The 22948-nt window shown below is 34.4% G+C and overlaps 1 protein-coding gene across 1 annotated transcript in view; it reads right to left on the minus strand.

Annotated features, from left to right (window-relative positions):
• Positions 1-22948, minus strand: part of LOC149772473 (kinesin-like protein KIF11-B) — an 87497-nt gene that overhangs the window by 51428 nt on the left and 13121 nt on the right. Inside the window, exons 4-11 of the mRNA XM_089947778.1 lie at positions 21954-22073; positions 20391-20515; positions 17154-17244; positions 13195-13340; positions 12635-12731; positions 11562-11657; positions 9650-9738; positions 2353-2440 (exon numbers count right to left, since the gene is read on the minus strand). Of these exons, the coding sequence (XP_089803904.1) occupies positions 2353-2440; positions 9650-9738; positions 11562-11657; positions 12635-12731; positions 13195-13340; positions 17154-17244; positions 20391-20515; positions 21954-22073 (852 nt within the window). The remainder of the gene's footprint in view (positions 1-2352; positions 2441-9649; positions 9739-11561; positions 11658-12634; positions 12732-13194; positions 13341-17153; positions 17245-20390; positions 20516-21953; positions 22074-22948) is intronic.

Raw genomic sequence — 22948 nt, forward strand, 5'->3', positions numbered from 1 at the left:
CCATTGCTTTTGAGAAGTTGCATAACTAGTAATTGTTCTTGCAAGAAATCCGCAATCCCACAGCCTGGTAGCATCTATATAATGTATAACAATATTGCTCAAATGGATAAACCATGAACAAATGACTCACTCGCTGAGTTGGCCAGGCAAATCTTGCCAGTATGGACAGAGTAGAATGGATGGATGGTTGGCTCAATTGCCAGCTGGAAAGTATGCATGGCTGTCAGCTGCCCAATTGCCAGCTGGGAGATATGTATAGCTGTCAGCTGGATGGTTAGCTCTGGAGGAGTCAATATGGAAGAGTTGATAAAAAGAACAGATCTGTCAATCTCATTCCTGTATGGTTCCAGAGACCAAAAGCACTACTGAAGATCTCCAGCACTATTGGCCAGAATATGATATTGCTCACCGTAGTGATAGATCTTTGAATACTGGACCATAGGTTCAACCTGGACCTCTGGAATGCCTATCAGCAACTTGACAGACTTCAGCATGAAAGAATGTTGAAATGTATCAAGCTCCATTTGGTTTTACAGGCCCAAAGCCATGCCTGGATATGCAGGGGGATATAAAACACGTGGGCTGCCTAAATAATGGTGGACACTCCCCTATTAGATCCAAAGAATCCATGGATATTTGTAATAGATGTGGAGCAAAACCCATCCCAAGGTCAGCAACTGTACCAGCTGACATATATGCACCTTAACGGGAAGAATGTTAGGATGACAATATGTTGGTACACCAGGCTGGATGTAATCATTACAGCCAGCATCACATACCTCCCACCAATGGTATGAGGAGGTAATGGGCAAGAGTTTCTTTCTTTGGTACATAGATGGAGACAACGAAATTGTCATCTTTTCAGGATGGCTGTATCCTGCAAATGGCATAGTTTATTTTCCTAACATTAATGTTATCTGGAAATATATTCAAAGGAAAAAATACCAAATAGAAAGCTACTTTGAAGACTACATCCTCCAAACATACATACACAAAGACACACTCCCATCTGCACCACCCTTTCCATTTTGTAAGACACTTTCAACACTTAGGAAGTCTCATATTTAGATTCACATTATTCCAGAACACAAGTTTAAATCATAATATATTTTATTCTTAAAGGTCCCCTCTATTATGCAATCACCTATCTAAAATGGGGATATCTTCAAAACAACTTAAGAAAAATATGAACCTGTAATCTTCTTTTATTTGCTTCTCCGAGATGACTGCATAAAATATGTTTAATTGTACTTATATTTTGGCAAATTTTATTCTCTGAAATTAGGTGACATAAAATGCTTGTTTAAGTCAATTCACTGTTTTTACAAATGTTCTTTTGATGAACAAATACTATAAGCCCATGGTGCTTCATTACAGATGAATGCAAAGTTTAACTCAATGTCAGGTCTTCAACTATTAATCCTATCACTCATAAATAAAGAATTTGTATATTCTGACTCTTTGTACTTTAATGTCAACAACAGCAATCCTTACTACAGTACCTGCACACTTTCCCATGTGTTTGTAGCCCCTGCTGATTTTAAAAATAAAAAGCATCAAGGATATATATAAATGCACAAAACTTAGCAATTTCATTGAATTTATAATTTCTATTCTGACTGTCGCCAGAAGCGCCCTAACACTGTCAAATTGTTTTCATTTTCGGATCAAATAGGAGTTTCTTAAGTAACACTGTTGCCATATTTTCATGGGCAAGTCTTTGTTTTAAAACAACAGATGTGATGTAGTTCACCCTCTTTGATTATTTATGTAATTCTGTAAATGCAGGAGCTGCATCTCTTTGAACACATGTACAGAATTATTTGTTAATTTTTTTATAGAAACTTTGAAAGAAAACATTGCAAATATTGGATCCCAATGAGTTTTTACAAAAATGGACTGTTCTAGAAACCAGAAAATAACAGCAGCCTGTATGCTTGTCTACTTCAAGAGTTTCCATCTGGTCTGAAACGCAAATAAGTTGTATTATAGACCCCCTGGCAACAAGCAGGTTATAAATTATAGTGTGATGAATGAAAGGACTATGTTTTGTGCATTTTTCATTTCCTTGATGCTTTTCCTTTTAAAATCAGTAGGGTGTGCAAATATTATATCTATGTAGATATTAACCTATTTATCTATGCTCCTTAAACTTATTTTAAAATGTTTACCATGACTTCTAAAATTTGGGGAAAAATCTCTAAAAAAATATGCTTTGACATATGAAGTCTAAAAAGAAATTACCGTTTGTATTTGTGTCACATAAACTTGATGAATTATCAAATTTTGAACACAATCATACCCGATCAGTAAAGGTTTCATTAAAACACCTCTATTTGGATTTTTTTTTACCTTGTTCAATTCTTCTGACATGGCAGTTATTTTTTCTGTCATATCATTGATACTTTCCTCTTGCTGGGTTAATTTGGTATGCATGGCACTGAAAAAAAAGATGGGTAGACAATTAATAAATGCAATAAAAGTTTAAACCCTACAGTTCTACTAAATAATTGGATACAGCATTCATGGAAACAAAAATCTACTGTAATAATATTAGAGTAATAATACTAATTGACAATGTTTGTTATTGACAGTTTTGTTGTCACAAAACTTGACAAATTAACATTAATGTCTGATTCTATTGCAAGTTTCCACCAATATATCATGTACAAATTTAACTGATCTCAATTTCTTCTAATTCTAGTTATTTCTAAAATTATTTAAAAATCAACTTAAATGTAGCCATGAATGTTTTCAACTGTATAACGGGTAGATCAAATCGTATAGACAAGTAAAACTTTCCAAGGCATTAGTATGGATTGAGTGCCTTTTGCATTTTTGAAAACAAGTTGGGCAAAAGATAATTTTCATATTTTAATTACTTTATCTACTTTCACATGGCAGTACATTCCCTCTGAGGATGCCAAACACTGTTATCCACCTCCATTTATTTATTGACATCATGTGATACCACAGCGAGCAGTCATTAACAACTGATACATGTGTAGAAGTTTTATTACAACTTGACTGAATAGTGGACCAAGAAACCAAACTATCAGCCAATCAAAACACTTAAAATAAAACAAATCCAGCATGATTAATTAGCAGTGCTTGAAACAAACATGTAATACTGTGTTTGCTCAACTCAGATACTCATGAGTATATCGCCATTTGATTTCAATCCAAAGAGTAAATACAATGATTCCTTTATGAACTGACATTAATTAACCTAATTGTTTCTTTATTTGATTATATAGAGGATCAACTTCAATCAGCAATATTGGTTTGAAGAGAACAATTACATTAACTAAGAAATGGTTTGTGTATCCATTTAAATGACAAAATGTATATTATAATCATTTTAGATAAGTAGATGTCAAATAAAATGATTTTTTTCTATTTGGATAAAATGAGTTTAGCAAATAATGTTCACAAGGAAGGTCATAAGAAAGGTTGAGATAAGAGAATTTCATTTAAATGTAGAGGAATACAATGGAAGATTGCCACTGAGTCTGAGGTAACTATTTCTTTAATATGTAAGCAAGACTCTGTTGCAGCAAAAAATGACATTTACAACACAACTATGAGATAGAAATTTTCAGGTTGTTGTTGTTGTTGTAGGGTTTAATGCCATTTTTTTCAGAAAGATAGGCTATACATGGCAGCCAGTATAAATGGTGGAGGAAGAATCCAGGAAAACCCCAGAAAGAACCACCAACCCACGTGAAGCTACTGGCAAGCTTTCTCATATACCCACACAGAGGTGAGATGGCAGTGATCCATAATGGCGAGCACTGCAGACCAATCGGGCACTCGGGACCCCCAAATTTTCAGGTACACTGTAAAAATATCATTGGCTCTGAAGGAAATATGTTCTGCAGTTATTATAAACAATATCCTAACTGGCATGGATGCAAATGGAATGACAAATTCAGGGTTTAATCATCCAATTTTCATGACAGTTTCAAACCTCATAAAGCCTGTGCAGCAAAGTATATGTATGATACAAGTCAGATGTGCAGAAAATCCATAGTTAGATATACTAACACTCCACTATGAAACAACAGTTTAAAACAAAATGAGAATGAAATCAAATTTAAAATGAGAGCTCATTTAAACTCAGCCTACACACAAGCCCAATATGGAAAACCATTTACTGAGGTGGAAATGATGTGTGTGTGATTCAGGTGAAGATTTTAAAATTTGGTGCTAATTATAAGAATAGATACAGGGCAAGCTGTTTTTGTTCTGTCAATTGATAAAGTCTTGAGACATTTCAGAAAGTCTGAATTTTAGTAAATCACTTTCCATTCTTGCAAGTACTGATGCTACTAAGTCAGAGTTAGAAAACATGTATATAAGATTCCTTTTCAATAACTCTATCTCACTGAATCAATGCAAGAGATGAAATTTTTGGGACAATGAAAATGTAGGTGGGAAAAATGAATTTTATGAAACCTTGATCAGCCCTGGACTAATACATGTAGTTATGAAATTTCTAAACCAGAGTAAAACTTCACAAGCTTTGAGTGGCTCAGAGTGAATGCTGACTTCCAAGTTCTTGGTCAATTCAAATTTCTAAGATCATTCACTTTTTTGTACAAGTGAACCACAATAAATTTTAAACTTTTCTGAATAATAAGCTATTGTGTGGGTAACTATTCTTCTTTCAGCCACAATGACTGTTGCCTTTGACCTTCTGACCCTGCAAATCAATAGCCTTCTACCCATCTGAAGTGTTTGCAAACCACAAAGTTTGGTTCAGTTCTTTTATGTCGAATTAATGTCATTGTGTGAAGTCCTTTTAATCCATCAGTCACATTGAACTTTCACCTTCTGACCCTAAAATCAACAGGTTTCTTCCTTACCCCAAGTGCAAGTTATCTACAAAGTTTGGTCCTGGTACGCAATGTAAAAGTAATATTATTGCATGGAAAGTTTTTATTTATTCTTTCAATCACAGTGTCCTTGACATTTGACCTTTTGACACCAAAATCACCTGGTTCTTTCTTACTACAAGTGCAAGCCATCTGCAAAGTTTGGTAACCACAGATGATGGGGAACTCAAGTTGTTGTGTGGAAACAATTTTTCTTCATTCACAGTGACCTTTGCCATTGATATTTTGACCCCAAAATTGAACGCCTTTCTTCCTATCCTATCATAGCTGCCAACCCCCCAATAAAAAAATACTGACTTCTTGTGACAAAAATACTGATTTTCAGGAACAAATACTGATTTTTAAAATTTTAATGCATATGTAACTCTTTACAACATATACAACCATCAGTAAAGTAGGACAGTGCTTTACATAATTATTTAATGTCAAAGATGCATGTGTTGTACCATATTCCATTCAGAAGGTGCAAGAGACTCAGACACAGACTTTCTATAGTAGCCTTTTCCACACCTTATTTTTTCCAATCATTATCAATTTGAATGTATCAACTTTCATTGATGATTACAATTCTGTGTGATTTTCTTATTGAACTGTTTTCGTTCTAGCATATGAGTAATCCTTTGCAATTTTACTGTCTGGAAAACATGTGCGAAATAAATCTCCAGCAACACTAGTAACTGAAAGAGGAAGGATAATTTCCAAAAGAAATTTAATAAACCGAATTTCGATCAAATTACATCAAGGTTCTCTCTGGTTGAGTTGTGTATGATGAAGCAGCAAGCTAATGTTTATTAGCTTTTTCGTGCTCTTTATTTCATAGGCACCCAATAGCGAAATCACGTAACACAATTTGCAAAACGTACAGTTTTCTCCTTTACTAGATAGCTTCACAAATCTAAACAAGACGACACAATTGTCCTTCTAGTTCTGTTTTCTTCTCTTTCCTGGAGAAAATTCTGAATATTCTGCTTTCCTATTCAACATGATTAGAACTTGAATATTATGAAAATGAGATACAGTGACAGCGGTAACTGTTTGCAAAATCCAATATGGTGGATAAAGACAGGCAATGTAGCCTCGATTTCGAATGAACCAATCATATTGTAGAACTGTATTCCTATATACATGCAATACATTTCTATCAGAATGGAACTGAGTGCCCGTTCTAAACTGAAAATTGCAAGGAATTTCTAAAATATTTTTTAAAAATAAAAAACGTATTTTTTGCCAAGAAAAACATACACCCATACACAGGACAAATAAGGAAAAAACGAGACACTTGGCAGCCATGTCCTATGTGCAAGCCATCCACAAAGTTTGACCTAGATCTGTCATGCTGAACTAAGGAAATTTTTTAAAAAAAGACATGTTTCTGGTCAGACAAATGTCCTTTTCTCACTGCCAACCCTATCACCACCACCCACACCCACACCCCCCAGTAAAAGAAACCCATTAATTATGTATAATGTTTAAAAGAAAAACAGACCTGCCTACCCTAGTTTTAAACCAGTGCAATAGGAAACACAAGGTGGGGGGGGGGGCTAATGTCACTGTGCAAAACCCATTTCTCTTCCAGTTACAGTGACCATTGACCTCAAATCAATAGACTTCTTTCACAACCAAAGTGCAAGCCATACATAAAGCTTGGTCCCAATAGGTATGCAGAACTAAAGTTACTATGCAGAAACATTTAAATTCTTTCAGTCAATGTGACTAATATTTGACCTTTAGACTACAAAATCAATTGGTTCTTCTTTAATACACATGCAAGTCATCTACAAAAATTGGTAACTATAAACAATGGGTAACTCAGTTTTAACGTATTTCTTATTTTGGTCACAGTGATCATGATCCTTACCCCATGTGTAAGCCATGCACAAAGTTTGCTATGTGCAGATGGTGGACAGTTATTGTGTGGAAATGAAATTGGTTATCGACGGATATCATAATATGCTCGACTATATTTTACATCCACTGCAGATATTCTCTGTACCTCAGAGCATGTACAGGATCCTGCAGCCTCAATTCTCTCAACAGATCAATCAAGGAGAATAAATATTTATTTTTCAAGTTAGAAACAAAACCAGGATGCATCATTAAAACTGAGCCATCTTAAACGAAATTTAAATAGTAGTTATACAGACAGCACATGTAGCTCATTCACAATGCATGCAGAAGCTAGTGTTATCGGGCAAAAGTCTAGAATGGTAACTGTTCAAGCAAGATGGAAGACAGGCTCCAGACTTAAATTTGTTATGGGCAACATGCATATCACATGACCCAATCTTAAAGAGACAGCATAGTCTTCCAGAGTTTTCATGCTCATATGATCAAAGAATTTCCAATTCATGTTTGGGCCATTCACCATATGCTTTGAGTTCAAAAACTTGTGATGCCATTATTAAAATGTTCAAACACATCTACTGCCGTTGCATGGTCCTGAAACTAAGAACCGAAGTATGGACTCTTTAGTGCCTCCATACCAATACCTTACATGAAAATACATTTTCTTGCAATAAGACATTTTTATTCAAAGTTCCATCAACAATACAACAAAATAACTGAATCTCTTGTCAAACTAGACAATACCAAAAATACAAAAATCACTCAGCAATGTTGATATCAGGAAACAAACTTGAAAGCCTTTGTGTTGGTCTCACTGGATTTATGATATAGGCCACAATTGTTTGTACTGTCCAAAAAATACGCTTTCTGTATAAAAATTTGTTCAACAAAGCCCACTGTAACTATCACATGGCAATTATTTTACTTGACCTCTCAGACCTTTCCAATCCTGCCTCGAAAATATATTGACAAAAAAGCAACCAAGCGTGTATAATATGATATCCAATTAAAAGTGTGGATACAGTGGTACCCATTTTACACAAGCATTTCAATAGATTAGTTCTATGCCTAAAAGTGTGCATAACTTCATCAATTTTTTTTCTGTATTGGTTAAACTAATTCTAACATAATTCTTTTTGTGGAATGTAGTTCTGATCATGTGAAAATTCAGGACTTTTAAAAGCCATTGGTTGAAATTCAAGAACTTTTCAAGGCTGTGTGAACCATGCATGCAATTGTCATATGCACAATACCCAATGTTTTGACTTAATATACCACTGAAAGTAAATGGTGAATGGTCAAAATTAAGTACAAGTTTTTAATGGATTCTGGAAAGAACTGCTGAAAGTTGAAAGCAGGTTAAACAGGTAACATTCAGTACACCAATGATCACCTGGCAGGAACCAGGGGAGTTAGCCTGTAAGAGTTGTTTCCATTTGCCTTTATGAACAATAAACACATTTCTTTTACTCCAGCTTGCAGGGAGGGCTGGATTTTGAGGCAGCACAGAGTAATCTTAATATTAATGTGATCTGGTAATGTTTTTGAATGAGAAATGCGTTACAAAACCAGTTAATAAAAAACTGAATTGATCAAATCCTTTTCTAGAATTTCAGACAGATCACTTAATTAAAAGTATTTAAATGGAATCTTTGATAATAACTCATCTTTGCAAGCCAAGTTTTCAATATATTAACCTATCTACACCTTGGAAGATCGATCAGCTATTTCAGTGCTTCAGGTCTGTGAATTTCATTGAATGCAGTGGCTAGCCACCACATCCAATCCAAATCAAGCTGTTCAAATCTGAATACTACTACATGATCAAGACAAAGGAAGCACACAATTAGAATAGACTCAAAAAGAAAACAATTTTCTACTGCCAATCAGTGTTTGCATAAATATATACTTTCCCTCAAATACATCTGTAATGGCTTCTCTCTGGTGTATAGTCACACTTTCGATGTTAAACTTACAAAGTATCCTTTTAAAGTCAATTGCCTCTGTCATTTTTGGCTGCTGTCCAATACATCGATGCTACACATTCTTGGTTAGCTGGCATTACATCTTAAGGGAGACAACTCAAGAAATCCAATAGATGTTGCTAATACAAAGCACTGAAACATCTGATCAATCTGCCAATTTGTAGATATGTCAACAAATCAGATGCTTGGCAAGCAAATGATAATAACTAGGCTCATACGTTGGGCTTATTATTGAATTCTTATAGTGCAAACATCATTGCAAATTTTTTTTTTACACTTTTATATTTGTATCTTAGATTCTGACATTAAATTTAAATTACAGACTTGGAACGTTTACACAGTGTCACTGTACCAGACAGAAAGTACACTTTACAGTGTACCATATAATTTAATTTTAGTACCAACAAGTTTTCTATTGTATCAAGTTAAAAAAGTATCAAGGAACAATGTATTTGTCATTGTGCCAATTATTCTATTCTCACAGGTGCCTCTGCAAAAGATCTGAACATATTTGTACAATATATTAGCAGCTGACGTTATCATGTCCTAAATGATCATATTTCAGGTTAATAAAGATAGCTGGGCATTAAAAAAAATTGTAAGGACCACTGAGACGGCAAAATGACCCCATACCAGCCTAATCCAAAATAGCCTATTAATCTTCTTTTTTTTAAAAATTTGTCTCCAGCCATAGGAGTCAAACTCTCCGCATGCTGACACATCAGACATCTTGTGTTGGACTTCTCACCATTTTCATTGCAAACAAAAGAGGTTCAGCCACTTGTTTAAAACAAAGGAAAGTCAAGACCCTCCCAGCACTCCCACCTGTTATCTGAGCTGAGGATATTATCCCAATTTCCCCAGAAAGACCCCTCTGCAGAAAAGCTAGATACAAAGCAACCAATAACAATACAAGCTTACTTGTAATTTTCCTCTGCCAGGTAAATTCCATTTTTCTCCCTGGCTGCATGAAGGTCTTTTCTCAACTTCTCTATTTCTTCTGTGTACTCCTATAAACATATATACTTTCAGAACTGCAAAATCTTTATAAAAATCATAATTAAACAATTTATATTCTAATCTACAGATATGAACAAATGTCAACAGCTCCCTTACTACATATACAGAAAAAAGATTCAGAAGAGAAAAAAATTATATTAACTTGGCAAACTAGAATCAATGAATGTCTTGCAATAAAAATAATAGCATATGAGTACATAATAGCAATGGTTTTTAGCCTGTCTTGATAAAGAAATGTGAACAACTACATTCATTTACCTGTCATAGCAAAGAATTCAAAGATTTGAACAATTACATAATATATTATTCAAAAGCCAAAGAGATGTCCAAATTTACAACTTAATGCATACCTATCAGCCCCTGGCAAGGAAAAAGCATCAATCCAAGTGAACAAAAAAAAAAGTAACCCACATATAGCATGACAAAAATTCAATGAGCATATGAACAAAATGATTTATTTATCCCTCTGGACTTTTAACATCAATTACTGCTTCAAGTTTTTGTATATAACACCTTGAGCATTTCAAAACACTTTGTACCTGCTGAGACTAAAAATGTTACACATCAGTAGAGCACTAAGTGCTGGGCTACAGAGCCCGTATCTGAATTCAGTTTTAATTTTGTTAACAATACTGAACAAACTCTCACAGTCTGCATTAGAATGGTAAAGAACCAAAATTACTTTCATAACCTGACAAAGAAGAGGAAATTTATATCTTCCAGTTACTGGGTCTCTTTTAGCTGGGAAATAAGATGAAAAGAATCAACTCTGTTCACATGAAGTACATTGTCAGGTAGAGTGCCAGCTTGATACTTCAGGAGTTCTTCTAATTTATCAGCAGCCTTTCCTGCAGCATGTTGCATCATATGACAGACACAACCTGATATGCACAATGATGTAGACATTTTTCAAAATATAGAATGCAACTCCTTTATGAATTCCAGTCATTACTGATGCAGTATCAGCTGAAAACCCCATAGTTCTGCCAATTTGTTTATTCGAAGCATTATCAAGCAAATAAAAAAATGTTTTCTCCATTGGAATCTACTGTTAATTCTGGTAATGAAAGAAGAGCACTATGACTTTGCCCTTTTCGTTGTCAAAGTCTCTTACACAGACTGGGTACAACTTTTTGTCATCATAATCTCTACTCCCATCTGTTGAAATACTAAACCACCCAATTTTCATGGCATCTGCAATTTTAAGTGAAGTATCTTCTGCTAAACACCTAACAATATTAGATGATTTTGTTCTTGCACATGCATATTTTCTGCAGGAAGCATCCAGTTGAACAAAGGATCAATGTATTCTTCTACCGCTAGGGGTAGTCTGTGTTCTATTAAGAACGCCTCTGCATTCATAAAATTCATGTCCACAATTGAGTTCTGCTGTAAAAAAGAAGTTACTTTAATACTGGACATTTGCGGCCCGTTGGCTGATTTTAAATGGTTGGCCAGAGCTCGAGCAGCTATAGTGTCGTTGCTTTTCAGTTTTCTGCTGCGGCCCTCAGCTTAAATAAAAACATTTTTCAGTGGCCCATGGTGTCAAAAAGGTTGGAACAGCACTGCTCTACTGACTAAGCTACTGTAGTTCCCTCCTATTGTTATAGAATAAACCTTTGTAGTTAGCCAACCAGAACTGGGAATGTGTCATGTGATGTAGATACTTTGATCTCTGAATAATGACTTTATTACTGCTTAAAATAAATATTCAGAAATACTGTACAAATCATGCCACTTTATATATGACAATTTAAACTAGGAGAGACATGATAGAAAGAAAGAAAAGCAAAGAACAAAATTAAGAAATTACTCGAATGAGAGCTTTTTTTGTAAGTTTCTGGTTAATCTCTGGTCTGTTTGTGATGTTCTTGGCACGGAAGGCATAATCAAGGGTGCTTAGAGTTTCCTGTAAAATGAATATAACACAGTAATTTATAAGGTAAGATATTTTAATATACAAAAACACATTTTAACTAAGACTTTTCATCAGTAAATTCTGTTGTGGTAAAAAGTATGTAGTTCTTGGTTACTGTATGGTTTTAATCCTAATATTCTTAAAATTTCCAATGAAGAAAGTTGATCCATTGTTCTTTCATAGTAATAACTGACTGACTATGCTTAAATTTATCACAAAATCTGTCATGTATTGAAATGGACAGTTACAAAAACCCATGATACTTAATTGATATAGCAAGTTAAGATATGTGAAATATGCCAGGGCGACACATCACTGACATTTTAACAAAATGTTATTGATTGCAAAACTATCATATATATTTCAATCATGCACATTCCCAGAAATTAGTCTTTCTGAAAATGAAGCCCCCAAAAGGGTCTTAATTTAACCACAGAATTCCAGGATGAACAAGTGAACTCCAGGAACTGATATCCTGTTTTTAATGGCCTCATCAATATCAAGCTGCATACCAAATATAGTTTTAATCCAATAGTTAAGGACTTACTGTGCAGAAACCAAAGTGGGTTGGTCTTACAGAAGCAATAGATGTACTAAATGAGATAATATCAAACATCATAAAAATCTGACTGAAACCATACAAATAGCAAGGAATTTATTATGCAGAAAAAAATGGGTGGGTCTGACAATCAGGTGGAAAAACTCTGATGACATAGAAGGCAAGGACTCATTAATATCTACCTGCATTCCAAATATTTATTGAAATTCAAAAAGCAAGGGAGTTATTGTGCAAAAACAGATGGATAGACAATCACAATTTAATGTCCCCACACCAACCAGAGAACAATAATCAAATAAACTAACAGGACTTTAAGGTATAGACAGCTGACCATCTACTTTGGGTAAAATGTGATAATTATGCAAGTGTTTATTCATTTGAGTACACTAAATTTTAACTGCATGCATACCTCTAGGCAGGATGAAGCTGGAGATATTGTAGCAATTATGGAAGTCTTTGTTCTGCCACCCAACGAGTCTTGCAGTAGTCGAGTCAGTTTGCTCTCCCTAGGAAACAAAAAAGGGGATGTTCAAAATCTAATTTAATAAGCAAAGTCATCAAGATTAATAGCAGCATAATCTAGAAAAAAGGAGTTCACAGACTGTTTTGAGTGCAAGTCAAGAGTTAATAACTTACTCTATTATAGTATATTTATTAGCATAATTGCCTTAAAATTTATTGTACTGTTGATGAAAAAAAAACTATATCTTCCCTGCCAATAAGTTAGCCAGTATGACACAAACTCTCTCACATATGTGACTTGACAAAAGCTCCAAGTAAATTAGTTTAAATTTAAGCAGCTCAGTGAACAATTGCTTATTGAAGTTGATTAAGTTGAATCCCTTAAAATTACGCAATCCTTTAAGACAAAAAATGGAACATATAGTGAAATTCCTGGACCAAATTTTATTGCCCTAATATGCTGAATCAAAGATGCTGCACCCCACATCCTTTAACTACCATACCTACCTATATGGAACATGTGGTGCATGTTCCACAAGAGCAGTGATAACACGACCAAGGGTGAGGAGGCTCTGATTAATATTGCCAGCTTCCCTAGCTCGCTTGTCTACAGCTCCTGAACGGCCAATATTCTCACTTCCTGCTAAGTCCACCTACGAAACATAGACATTCAAATATTAAACATGTGTAGATATTCCTGAAGTGGTTGCACGTACATAAATATCCTGGCTCTGAACACAACATCTTAATTGCTGCTGAAAAACTGACAAAATAACAAGGGTGTTTTTGTTGTATCCTACATTCGATGATGCCAAATGAGCTCTGACAAACTGCATATTTGAATATTTTATAAAACCTGTCTAAAAATGCATGAAAAAAAACGTGTAACACTGTCAAATGAAACAAAATTTTAAATTTTAAACATTTTGTCCAAGGTTGCAATATATTGCTCCTGCCATAAGTAGAATCCATGTTTTATGATGTCATGTTCAATTAATGTCAACTATGCTGAGAACAAATTATAGATGTCACATACATGGTTGAAACAAATATATTTAACCACTGTGAGAAGACTCACTTAAAAAGATACAGATAATCATAGACATAAACATACATTGAAATTTTGATCACAATTGGATTAGGAATATGACCTACACAAGGGTAATATAATCAGCAAATCTGATGAAAGAACATAGCACATATTGTTTAATTATCAATCTCACCAGAGATCTTAAAGATATAAGATCATATTCCAAATCAGATCAAACACACAGCCTCCAGAGATCTTAATGATATAAGAATATATTCCAAATCAGATCAAACACAGCCTCCAGAGATCTTAATGATATAAGAATATATTCCAAATTGGATCAAACACAGCCTCCAGAGATCTTAATGATATAAGAATATATTCCAAATTGGATCAAACACAGCCTCCAGAGATCTTAATGATATAAGAATATATTCCAAATTGGATCAAACACATAGCCTCCAGAGATCTTAATGATATAAGAATATATTCCAAATCAGATCAAACACATAGCCTCCAGAGATCTTAATGATATAAGAATATATTCCAAATTGGATCAAACACAGCCTCCAGAGATCTTAATAAGAATATATTCCAAATTGGATCAAACACATAGCCTCCAGAGATCTTAATGATATAAGAATATATTCCAAAGCAGATCAAACACAGCCTCCAGAGATCTTAATGATATAAAAATATATTCCAAATCAGATCAAACACACAGCCTCCAGAGATCTTAATGATATAAGAATATATTCCAAATCAGATCAAACACACAGCCTCCAGAGATCTTAATGATATAAGAATATATTCCAAATTGGATCAAACACAGCCTCCAGAGATCTTAATGATATAAGAATATATTCCAAATTGGATCAAACACAGCCTCCAGAGATCTTAATGATATAAGAATATATTCCAAAGCAGATCAAACACAGCCTCCAGAGATCTTAATGATATAAGAATATATTCCAAATTGGATCAAACACAGCCTCCAGAGATCTTAATGATATAAGAATATATTCCAAATCAGATCAAACACAGCCTCCAGAGATCTTAATGATATAAGAATATATTCCAAATCAGATCAAACACAGCCTCCAGAGATCTTAATGATATAAGAATATATTCCAAATCAGATCAAACACACAGGCTCCAGAGATCTTAATGATATAAGAATATATTCCAAATCAGATCAAACACACAGGCTCCAGAGATCTTAATGATATAAGAATATATTCCAAATTGGATCAAACACAGCCTCCAGAGATCTTAATGATATAAGAATATATTCCAAATTGGATCAAACACAGCCTCCAGAGATCTTAATGATATAAGAATATATTCCAAATCAGATCAAACACACAGGCTCCAGAGATCTTAATGATATAAGAATATATTCCAAATCAGATCAAACACACAGGCTCCAGAGATCTTAATGATATAAGAATATATTCCAAATTGGATCAAACACAGCCTCCAGAGATCTTAATGATATAAGAATATATTCCAAATTGGATCAAACACAGCCTCCAGAGATCTTAATGATATAAGAATATATTCCAAATCAGATCAAACACAGCCTCCAGAGATCTTAATGATATAAGAATATATTCCAAATTGGATCAAACACAGCCTCCAGAGATCTTAATGATATAAGAATATATTCCAAATCAGATCAAACACAGCCTCCAGAGATCTTAATGATATAAGAATATATTCCAAATCAGATCAAACACAGCCTCCAGAGATCTTAATGATATAAGAATATATTCCAAATCAGATCAAACACACAGGCTCCAGAGATCTTAATGATATAAGAATATATTCCAAATCAGATCAAACACACAGGCTCCAGAGATCTTAATGATATAAGAATATATTCCAAATCAGATCAAACACAGCCTCCAGAGATCTTAATGATATAAGAATATATTCCAAATTGGATCAAACACAGCCTCCAGAGATCTTAATGATATAAGAATATATTCCAAATCAGATCAAACACACAGGCTCCAGAGATCTTAATGATATAAGAATATATTCCAAATCAGATCAAACACATAGCCTCCAGAGATCTTAATGATATAAGAATATATTCCAAATCAGATCAAACACACAGCCTCCAGAGATCTTAATGATATAAGAATATATTCCAAATCAGATCAAACACACAGGCTCCAGAGATCTTAATGATATAAGAATATATTCCAAATCAGATCAAACACAGCCTCCAGAGATCTTAATGATATAAAAATATATTCCAAATCAGATCAAACACATAGCCTCCAGAGATCTTAATGATATAAAAATATATTCCAAATCAGATCAAACACATAGCCTCCAGAGATCTTAATGATATAAGAATATATTCCAAATCAGATCAAACACATAGCCTCCAGAGATCTTAATGATATAAGAATATATTCCAAATCAGATCAAACACACAGGCTCCAGAGATCTTAATGATATAAGAATATATTCCAAATCAGATCAAACACAGCCTCCAGAGATCTTAATGATATAAAAATATATTCCAAATCAGATCAAACACATAGCCTCCAGAGATCTTAATGATATAAAAATATATTCCAAATCAGATCAAACACAGCCTCCAGAGATCTTAATGATATAAGAATATATTCCAAATCAGATCAAACACACAGGCTCCAGAGCAGTAGCAAGCTCAGTCATCAGACACAAGATCACCACATCAGTATGTGTGGATTTCACTCATTATCAAACTCTTCCAAGATCGTAATGATATAAACAAACACTGTGGGTTTAATTTGTAACAGATTAGGAATACGGCCTGTAGAGTGGTCATAAGGTTAATCAATCATATGCAAGATCACCTTAGTAATATGCATAGATCTTGCCATTATCAAATTTATCTGAGATTTTGATGACATAAATCCACATTTCAAGTTGACTGAAATAAAATCAGAAACGTTCTCAACTGGTAATGGACACAAACATGACCTTACCGTAAATTCACTTGGCTTTATGGACAAATGAGCTAAAAACACAACTGGTTCCAAACAAGTTTTAAACAAAAACAATTAAAAAATGTGTTTTATAAACTCTGATGCTGCAGTTTGTTACCACATGGTAAGTCACAGGTATATAATAAATTTTGTACTTATGTTTCAACTGATTAAAACACTTAATGTCAATATGAATTAAAAAATATGCAATAAAGAATTGTATTGCTGAAACAGCTGCTGGGAAAAAAATTCTATGTATGATTTTCATCGGGTAAATACAGGCTCAACAGGTGTCTTAGTAAGCTAACTCACAAGATGGCCAAAGGTATAGAATAGTGCTACTATCAACTATAATTTTTACAACTACTGATTTTAATAGGATTCCTTGCTTAATTGGGTCATCATTTTGGTTTTACACATTAATAATTGTGAATACATAGCTAACTTACCAAATATAGTTTTCCTGTCTTCAGCAATTCTTCTCCCTCCATTGTATTTTCCTTGATGTGTATGGTGACAGAAAAAACTGAGTGGGATCGACTGCAGGGGAAGCAAATGACAAATGATTCAAAAGGACAAACAAATGATTAGTCAGTCAAGTATGTCTGAAAAGGTCATGTGACGAATTTGTTTAAAGATACAAAAACCTCTCTTTCAAATCAAGGGTTCCACATAATCCAGTATCACATCTGTGAATGATATTATTATGAAAGTGAAACAGAAATATCTTGCATATCCTAATAAAACTTAATCATTCTAGTTATTATTATATAATACCAATATAAAAATAATACAGTTAAGCCCAAAAGGATGTCATAATAATTGTAAACCATAGGAAGGACAAAAGTACTATAAACAGTAAATATTACTGCAAATTTAAATGGCAAAAAAGCATAATCTATTTATTACCATAATCACTGCATGAAATATGTAAGTTTATTTTTGCTACTAACATGGATCTGCTGCTGATTAAAATTCTTGTAAAAAATGGACAAAATCCATGTGCCATAATACAAACACAAAACATACTTACAAATTATTTATATACATCACTCGCTTGAACAAGACTACATGTCTAATTTTGCCGCCCACCTATTACATGCATACAGAGGACTCTCACCTAAGTGATTTTCTGCATCCCCAATATAAAAAACTGACATCCAAATAGGCATTTCCGAGACCTGAGTTTTCACTAACATGAACTCTGCCAAAGATTCACTTCCTTGAATCAGTGCTTTGCTGCCTCTTATGCCAGATTTTTTCTCTTCCATAATGCTGTATTAGGGTTTTAAGTCAAACATTTCCTTTGTCTGCTTGTTCAGATATGGGTATCTTGAATAAATATAACCAGCATGTTGTCCATCCAACACGTACTCAGACTAGCACTCAACATCAATTTTGGGCTCAAAATCACACACTGGTATTTCCAGTGACATTTTCCCAATGTCCAACAGACCAATATTCATGAAATTCTTTGTCATCATAGCTATCACCAGCCAGTATTTGCAGACTGAAAACATTGTCTGAAGACAAACGCTGTTGTGATTCAGCCATTTTGGTTTCCCGTGTGGCCCTTATTCGAAACACGCATTTGTAAAACTTCCATGATGAAAATAAGTTTAAAACTACCATAAAATGTTTGTTCCAGGGCCAATGAACCAATCAAATTTAGTTTAACAGCCATTCATGTTGAACCTAAGTATCCGGCTGTCTAGTGCTGCAAGACCACTACTGGCAGCGCAAATTACGTTGAGAAATGCACTTTTAAAGGTAAAAGTTTTTTAAAAAATTGCATACTGTGCAATTCATACAAATTATGTGCAGTCACGTGTACTGGAATCATTTTCTGACCCAAAGTTTTATTCACGTAAGACAACTAGAAGGGGAGTAGATGCAACTTTAAATATATATTCATTTTTTTTCTTCTGACAACCCCACCAGCGATTTCTCATTTTCTTAACAGTACCCACAACAGAAGTGATTTTCCTAACCAATCTTCCAATGTTAGAATCCAAATAGTTTGAAACACAACCTCCTGTAGAAATTGTTTTTGAAGTGCCGTCCCTGGGGGAGATATATGTTTTACTGGAACAGCCCTTACTGTTATTGTCAAGCTGGAAAATGTTGTATTTACAAGTGCATAAGTGTGACTCAAGACTGCTGCAACAGTAGTAAACATTGTCAAAAAATTTAAAAGTTAATTTGAAGCTTAATTACCTCCAGTTCTGATTCACAAACTGCAGAACCAAACCCTACGTAGCTTAATGGTTTCTTGCTGTGTCTCAATGTAATGTAATCCTTAAAAATTTTAATTTCACATGAGACATGGCAATGGCAACCATCTTTCACACCATGTACCATGCACAAATCAATGCACTGTTGTCCTTCTTGCTTTTCTTGCCCAAGAATCTGAATATTCCATTTTATTCTTATGTACTATTAAAACCATTTAAGCGGTTTATTGTTCTTTTCAGTTTGAAAAAGTATCACTTGATGGACACCACTTCTATTCTTCTATGCTGACTATTAAAACCTTTTAAGAGGTTTACTGTCCCATTCATTCTGAAAATGTATAGCTTTAAAACAATTAAGCAACAGCTTGATCAAGCAGATGTTTTGCATCATAAAATACATGCAGTTTAAAGCATCTGAGATAGTCCAGTAAAGTTCCTCTGGTTCCCTGACCAATTACACTGAATCTAGTATGAAAGCCAGATCTGAAGCAAACATGGACACACCAGTATCCAGATTTTACGACAATCATATTTCACATTTTTTGCTTTTATTCTGTAAATCCATTTTTAAGCACAATTTCTGCAACACGTACAGAAAAATCATAAAGGTTGGTAGGTCTGCCATAGAAACCATGAAATTATCTCAAAAGCTCTCTGGAGTAGGCGAGACTTAACTTGAAACTGCAACAAAATGCACAAAGAAATTCCCATATGCACAGTTAACATCCAATATACTGTCTTGGAGTATTGATACTTTCTTTCCCCTTGAATTATATCCATGAAAAAAATACAAAATTTAAAACAAAAATGGAAAAAGCCCACCAGAAATATTAACACAAAGAAAAGGAAAACATGGACTAAAACCAAATATAGGTCCCATCCCTGTAGAATGACAGGCACAAAAAAATGCTTCATTCTTGTTTCCTTCATGGCCAGTCTTATAAGAAACCATTTACAGGATTCTAAATATCAAGAATTTCAAAGTAATTCTAAAAAATTTAAACTTTTCACAAGGATTAAGATTGATATGACTGTTTTTGTGGAAATGATTATTTCCTCACCAGAGATTAACAAATTATATTTAGCATTTTGAAACTTCACAATTTCCTTCCATCAAAATGATGAACCAAATGCACAGGAAGTTTGGGAGGAGGCATAATTGCAACAGACCCTCGTTGGCCATTGCACAGTGCACCAGCAGATTAGGATCTATGTTGCTTTTTCTATTAATTAGACCAAACAAACTGCATTCACCCAGAACTGCAAGCATATTATAACATGGGAGATCTAGGTCTGTGGAGTTTGCAGTTGGATCCAAATTATTTACAAGTATATACAGCAAGTATGCTGTAATGTGATCAAGATACATATGTAAATTCTAAATGTCTATAGTGATAAGATTTCCAGTTCACAAGATGATATTTCAACTAAAAAAATCCCTGAAAAAATCACCTGGAGTGAGCATTCATGAGTGTGGCAGCAGTCTGTCTTCTGGCAGCTCCACGCTCCAATATTTCATATACCTCTTCTTTGCTGCGAACTACTATCTCTTCTAGACCTTGGATAATCACTGATCCCTAAAAAGTAGGTAAGTTCAAGCAGTATTGCATAACATTATAGTAAAAGTCATATAAGTCATGTATGTGCATTTATTAAAATTAAATATACATTGTTGTTTTCAAATGTAATACTAGTTATCTTTAACCAAAGTATATTCCATCCTGATTATTGAATATTCTGCACTTTAACCATCATCAAGAACTTCCAGACAAAAATTATACACCGCTCTGGACATGTACAAAAGAGCATTTTGATTCATATCGTCACAATATAAGGTAGTACATTTTTTTTTTTATCAATATGCATAGCTTTCACTCTGACATCACAATGCACAACATTCAATACGGATTGTACTGGATTACACCTGTACGTTGATCTTGTCCAAAAATGTCCATGTACTTAAACATTGACTTTGCTGTACATACTTCTTGCGGCGTGTAAATAACGACCTTCCAAAGGAATATGGATGTATGAGGATCTAAATAAAGTGAGTAATTGCCATCTGAAGGTTTGTATACTCAAATTCTAAAAAATGACACCCAATGCTGAAGACATAATGACCTGAATGACTTTTACTATAGTGGTTTAACTTTTAATCTAGAGCTGATGCCTGTTCCATTTAAACATACATAATACCCAGAGAATGCAGATTTTTTAAAATATATGACAGGGTACTTTGATTTCAGAGTTCATATTAAAATCATAAGAAATTTCTAAATTGCATCTAAGGGTGAGTAACCCACCTTAAAAGTGCTTCCCCTGGGTCTGATGTATGTTTTAATGGAACAGCCCTGACAAAACATCAAAGGCATGGTAGAATTTAAAGGTAATATGTGTGTATGAATACTTATTACGTGGTATGTTCAAAAGTTTTATAACTATTGTGTTTTGCCATTAATAATGACTTGGTCATACAAATTACATATAATTGGCCAAATAGTGATGATGTTATCAAATGAAATAATGGAGCTGAGCCCCTACTACAGACAGGGGGCCTATCTCTATACCAAATATAGTTTATATGAATTGGCTCAGGCAAGGTCACAATTCATGAATGTATTTTTATTTCTATTGTGACAATGTTATCTGTGACAAAGAGTGATCCTAGTCCTGTTGTTTTCTTTTACTTGTTAACAGTTCATCAAAACCTCAAACTCACGGGCTTGACATGTAATGCCCTCACTTGTGATCATACACGTGCTTGAATTTGGTAGAATACAACACTCACAAATGCTTCAGTGACTGAAATGAAGGGCCTAAACCTTGAAAAGAACACTGACATACTTCATATTTGCAGGAAAAAAAACTTTCCCTATATTATTCCTTGACAAATAGCCAACAAACAATAGTGAAATTGTATCAGGAAACAGCTCCATTATACATCTCTCATCATCCAGATGTAAATCCTGACTTTTAAGAGTATTTAAACCAAAGAGAAGAAAGAAAAATACCAACCTTTCTGGCATTATCCTCATAGATTTTCAATCTCAAGGTGTCCTCTAATGATCCCAGCAAGTCAAACAGCTCCTCATTATAAAGTTCTATAAATGACACTCGGATTGAAAACTCCACTTCCTGGAAAGAAAAAAGATGAAATAATAACTGGATTTTGGTATCATATTAGCAATACTAATTTCCCATCCAAAGATTCAGATGGAAAGAAAAAAAAAAAATACCAGTGTACCACAGAATATTAACTGGAGCTATTTTCACAATGCACCATGGCAACCACCATCCTCTAAAGTCTGACAGTTGAATTCAAAGAAACTGGCATATTCATGCCTGAGTTTAAGACTGTGCTTTCAAGAATGTTGCATGGTCACTGTCTTTGCAGCTACCAATAGCCCAACAAGATTAAATGATCTCCTTAACAAGTTGTTGTTGTTGTTCTAGGGTTTAACGCCATTTTTCAGCACAATATAGGCTATACATGGTGGCCAGTATAACTGGTGGAGGAAGAACCCTGGAAAACCCAGGGGAGAACCACTGACCCACGATAAGCTACTGGCAGGCTTTCCCACGTACCCACGCTAGCCGAGCCTTGGACTCAAACCCACGCAGACAGAGGTGAGATGGCAGTGATCCGGAACGGTGAGCACTTTAGACCATTCGGGGCCCCCTCCTTAACAAGGCCATGTCACACAAATGAAACCATGAGAAGGTAGACAGCCTGCCAGACAACTTACTCCACTACATCCCAAATTAAGACATGTTTAATGCCAGGTTCACAAAAGTTCATAAGCTGAAATCTTCATTAGTTGTACCTGATCCTGTGAGATTTCATAGTATGCAGAGTTAATAACTCACTTTAGCCAAGTGGCCAGCACTTGTGTGATTATGTCTTGCTTTCCTGTCTTGAGCAGTAGGATTAGCCTTTTACAGTTGATGATGATACTGCCTGCATCTCAGGAATATACAGACCCCTGCAGGTTTGCTTCTCTCAACAAACT

This window comes from Sinohyriopsis cumingii, unplaced genomic scaffold (assembly GCF_028554795.1).
Source record: "Sinohyriopsis cumingii isolate HCF-2022 unplaced genomic scaffold, ASM2855479v2 utg001460l, whole genome shotgun sequence".
NCBI lineage: Eukaryota > Metazoa > Mollusca > Bivalvia > Unionida > Unionidae > Sinohyriopsis > Sinohyriopsis cumingii.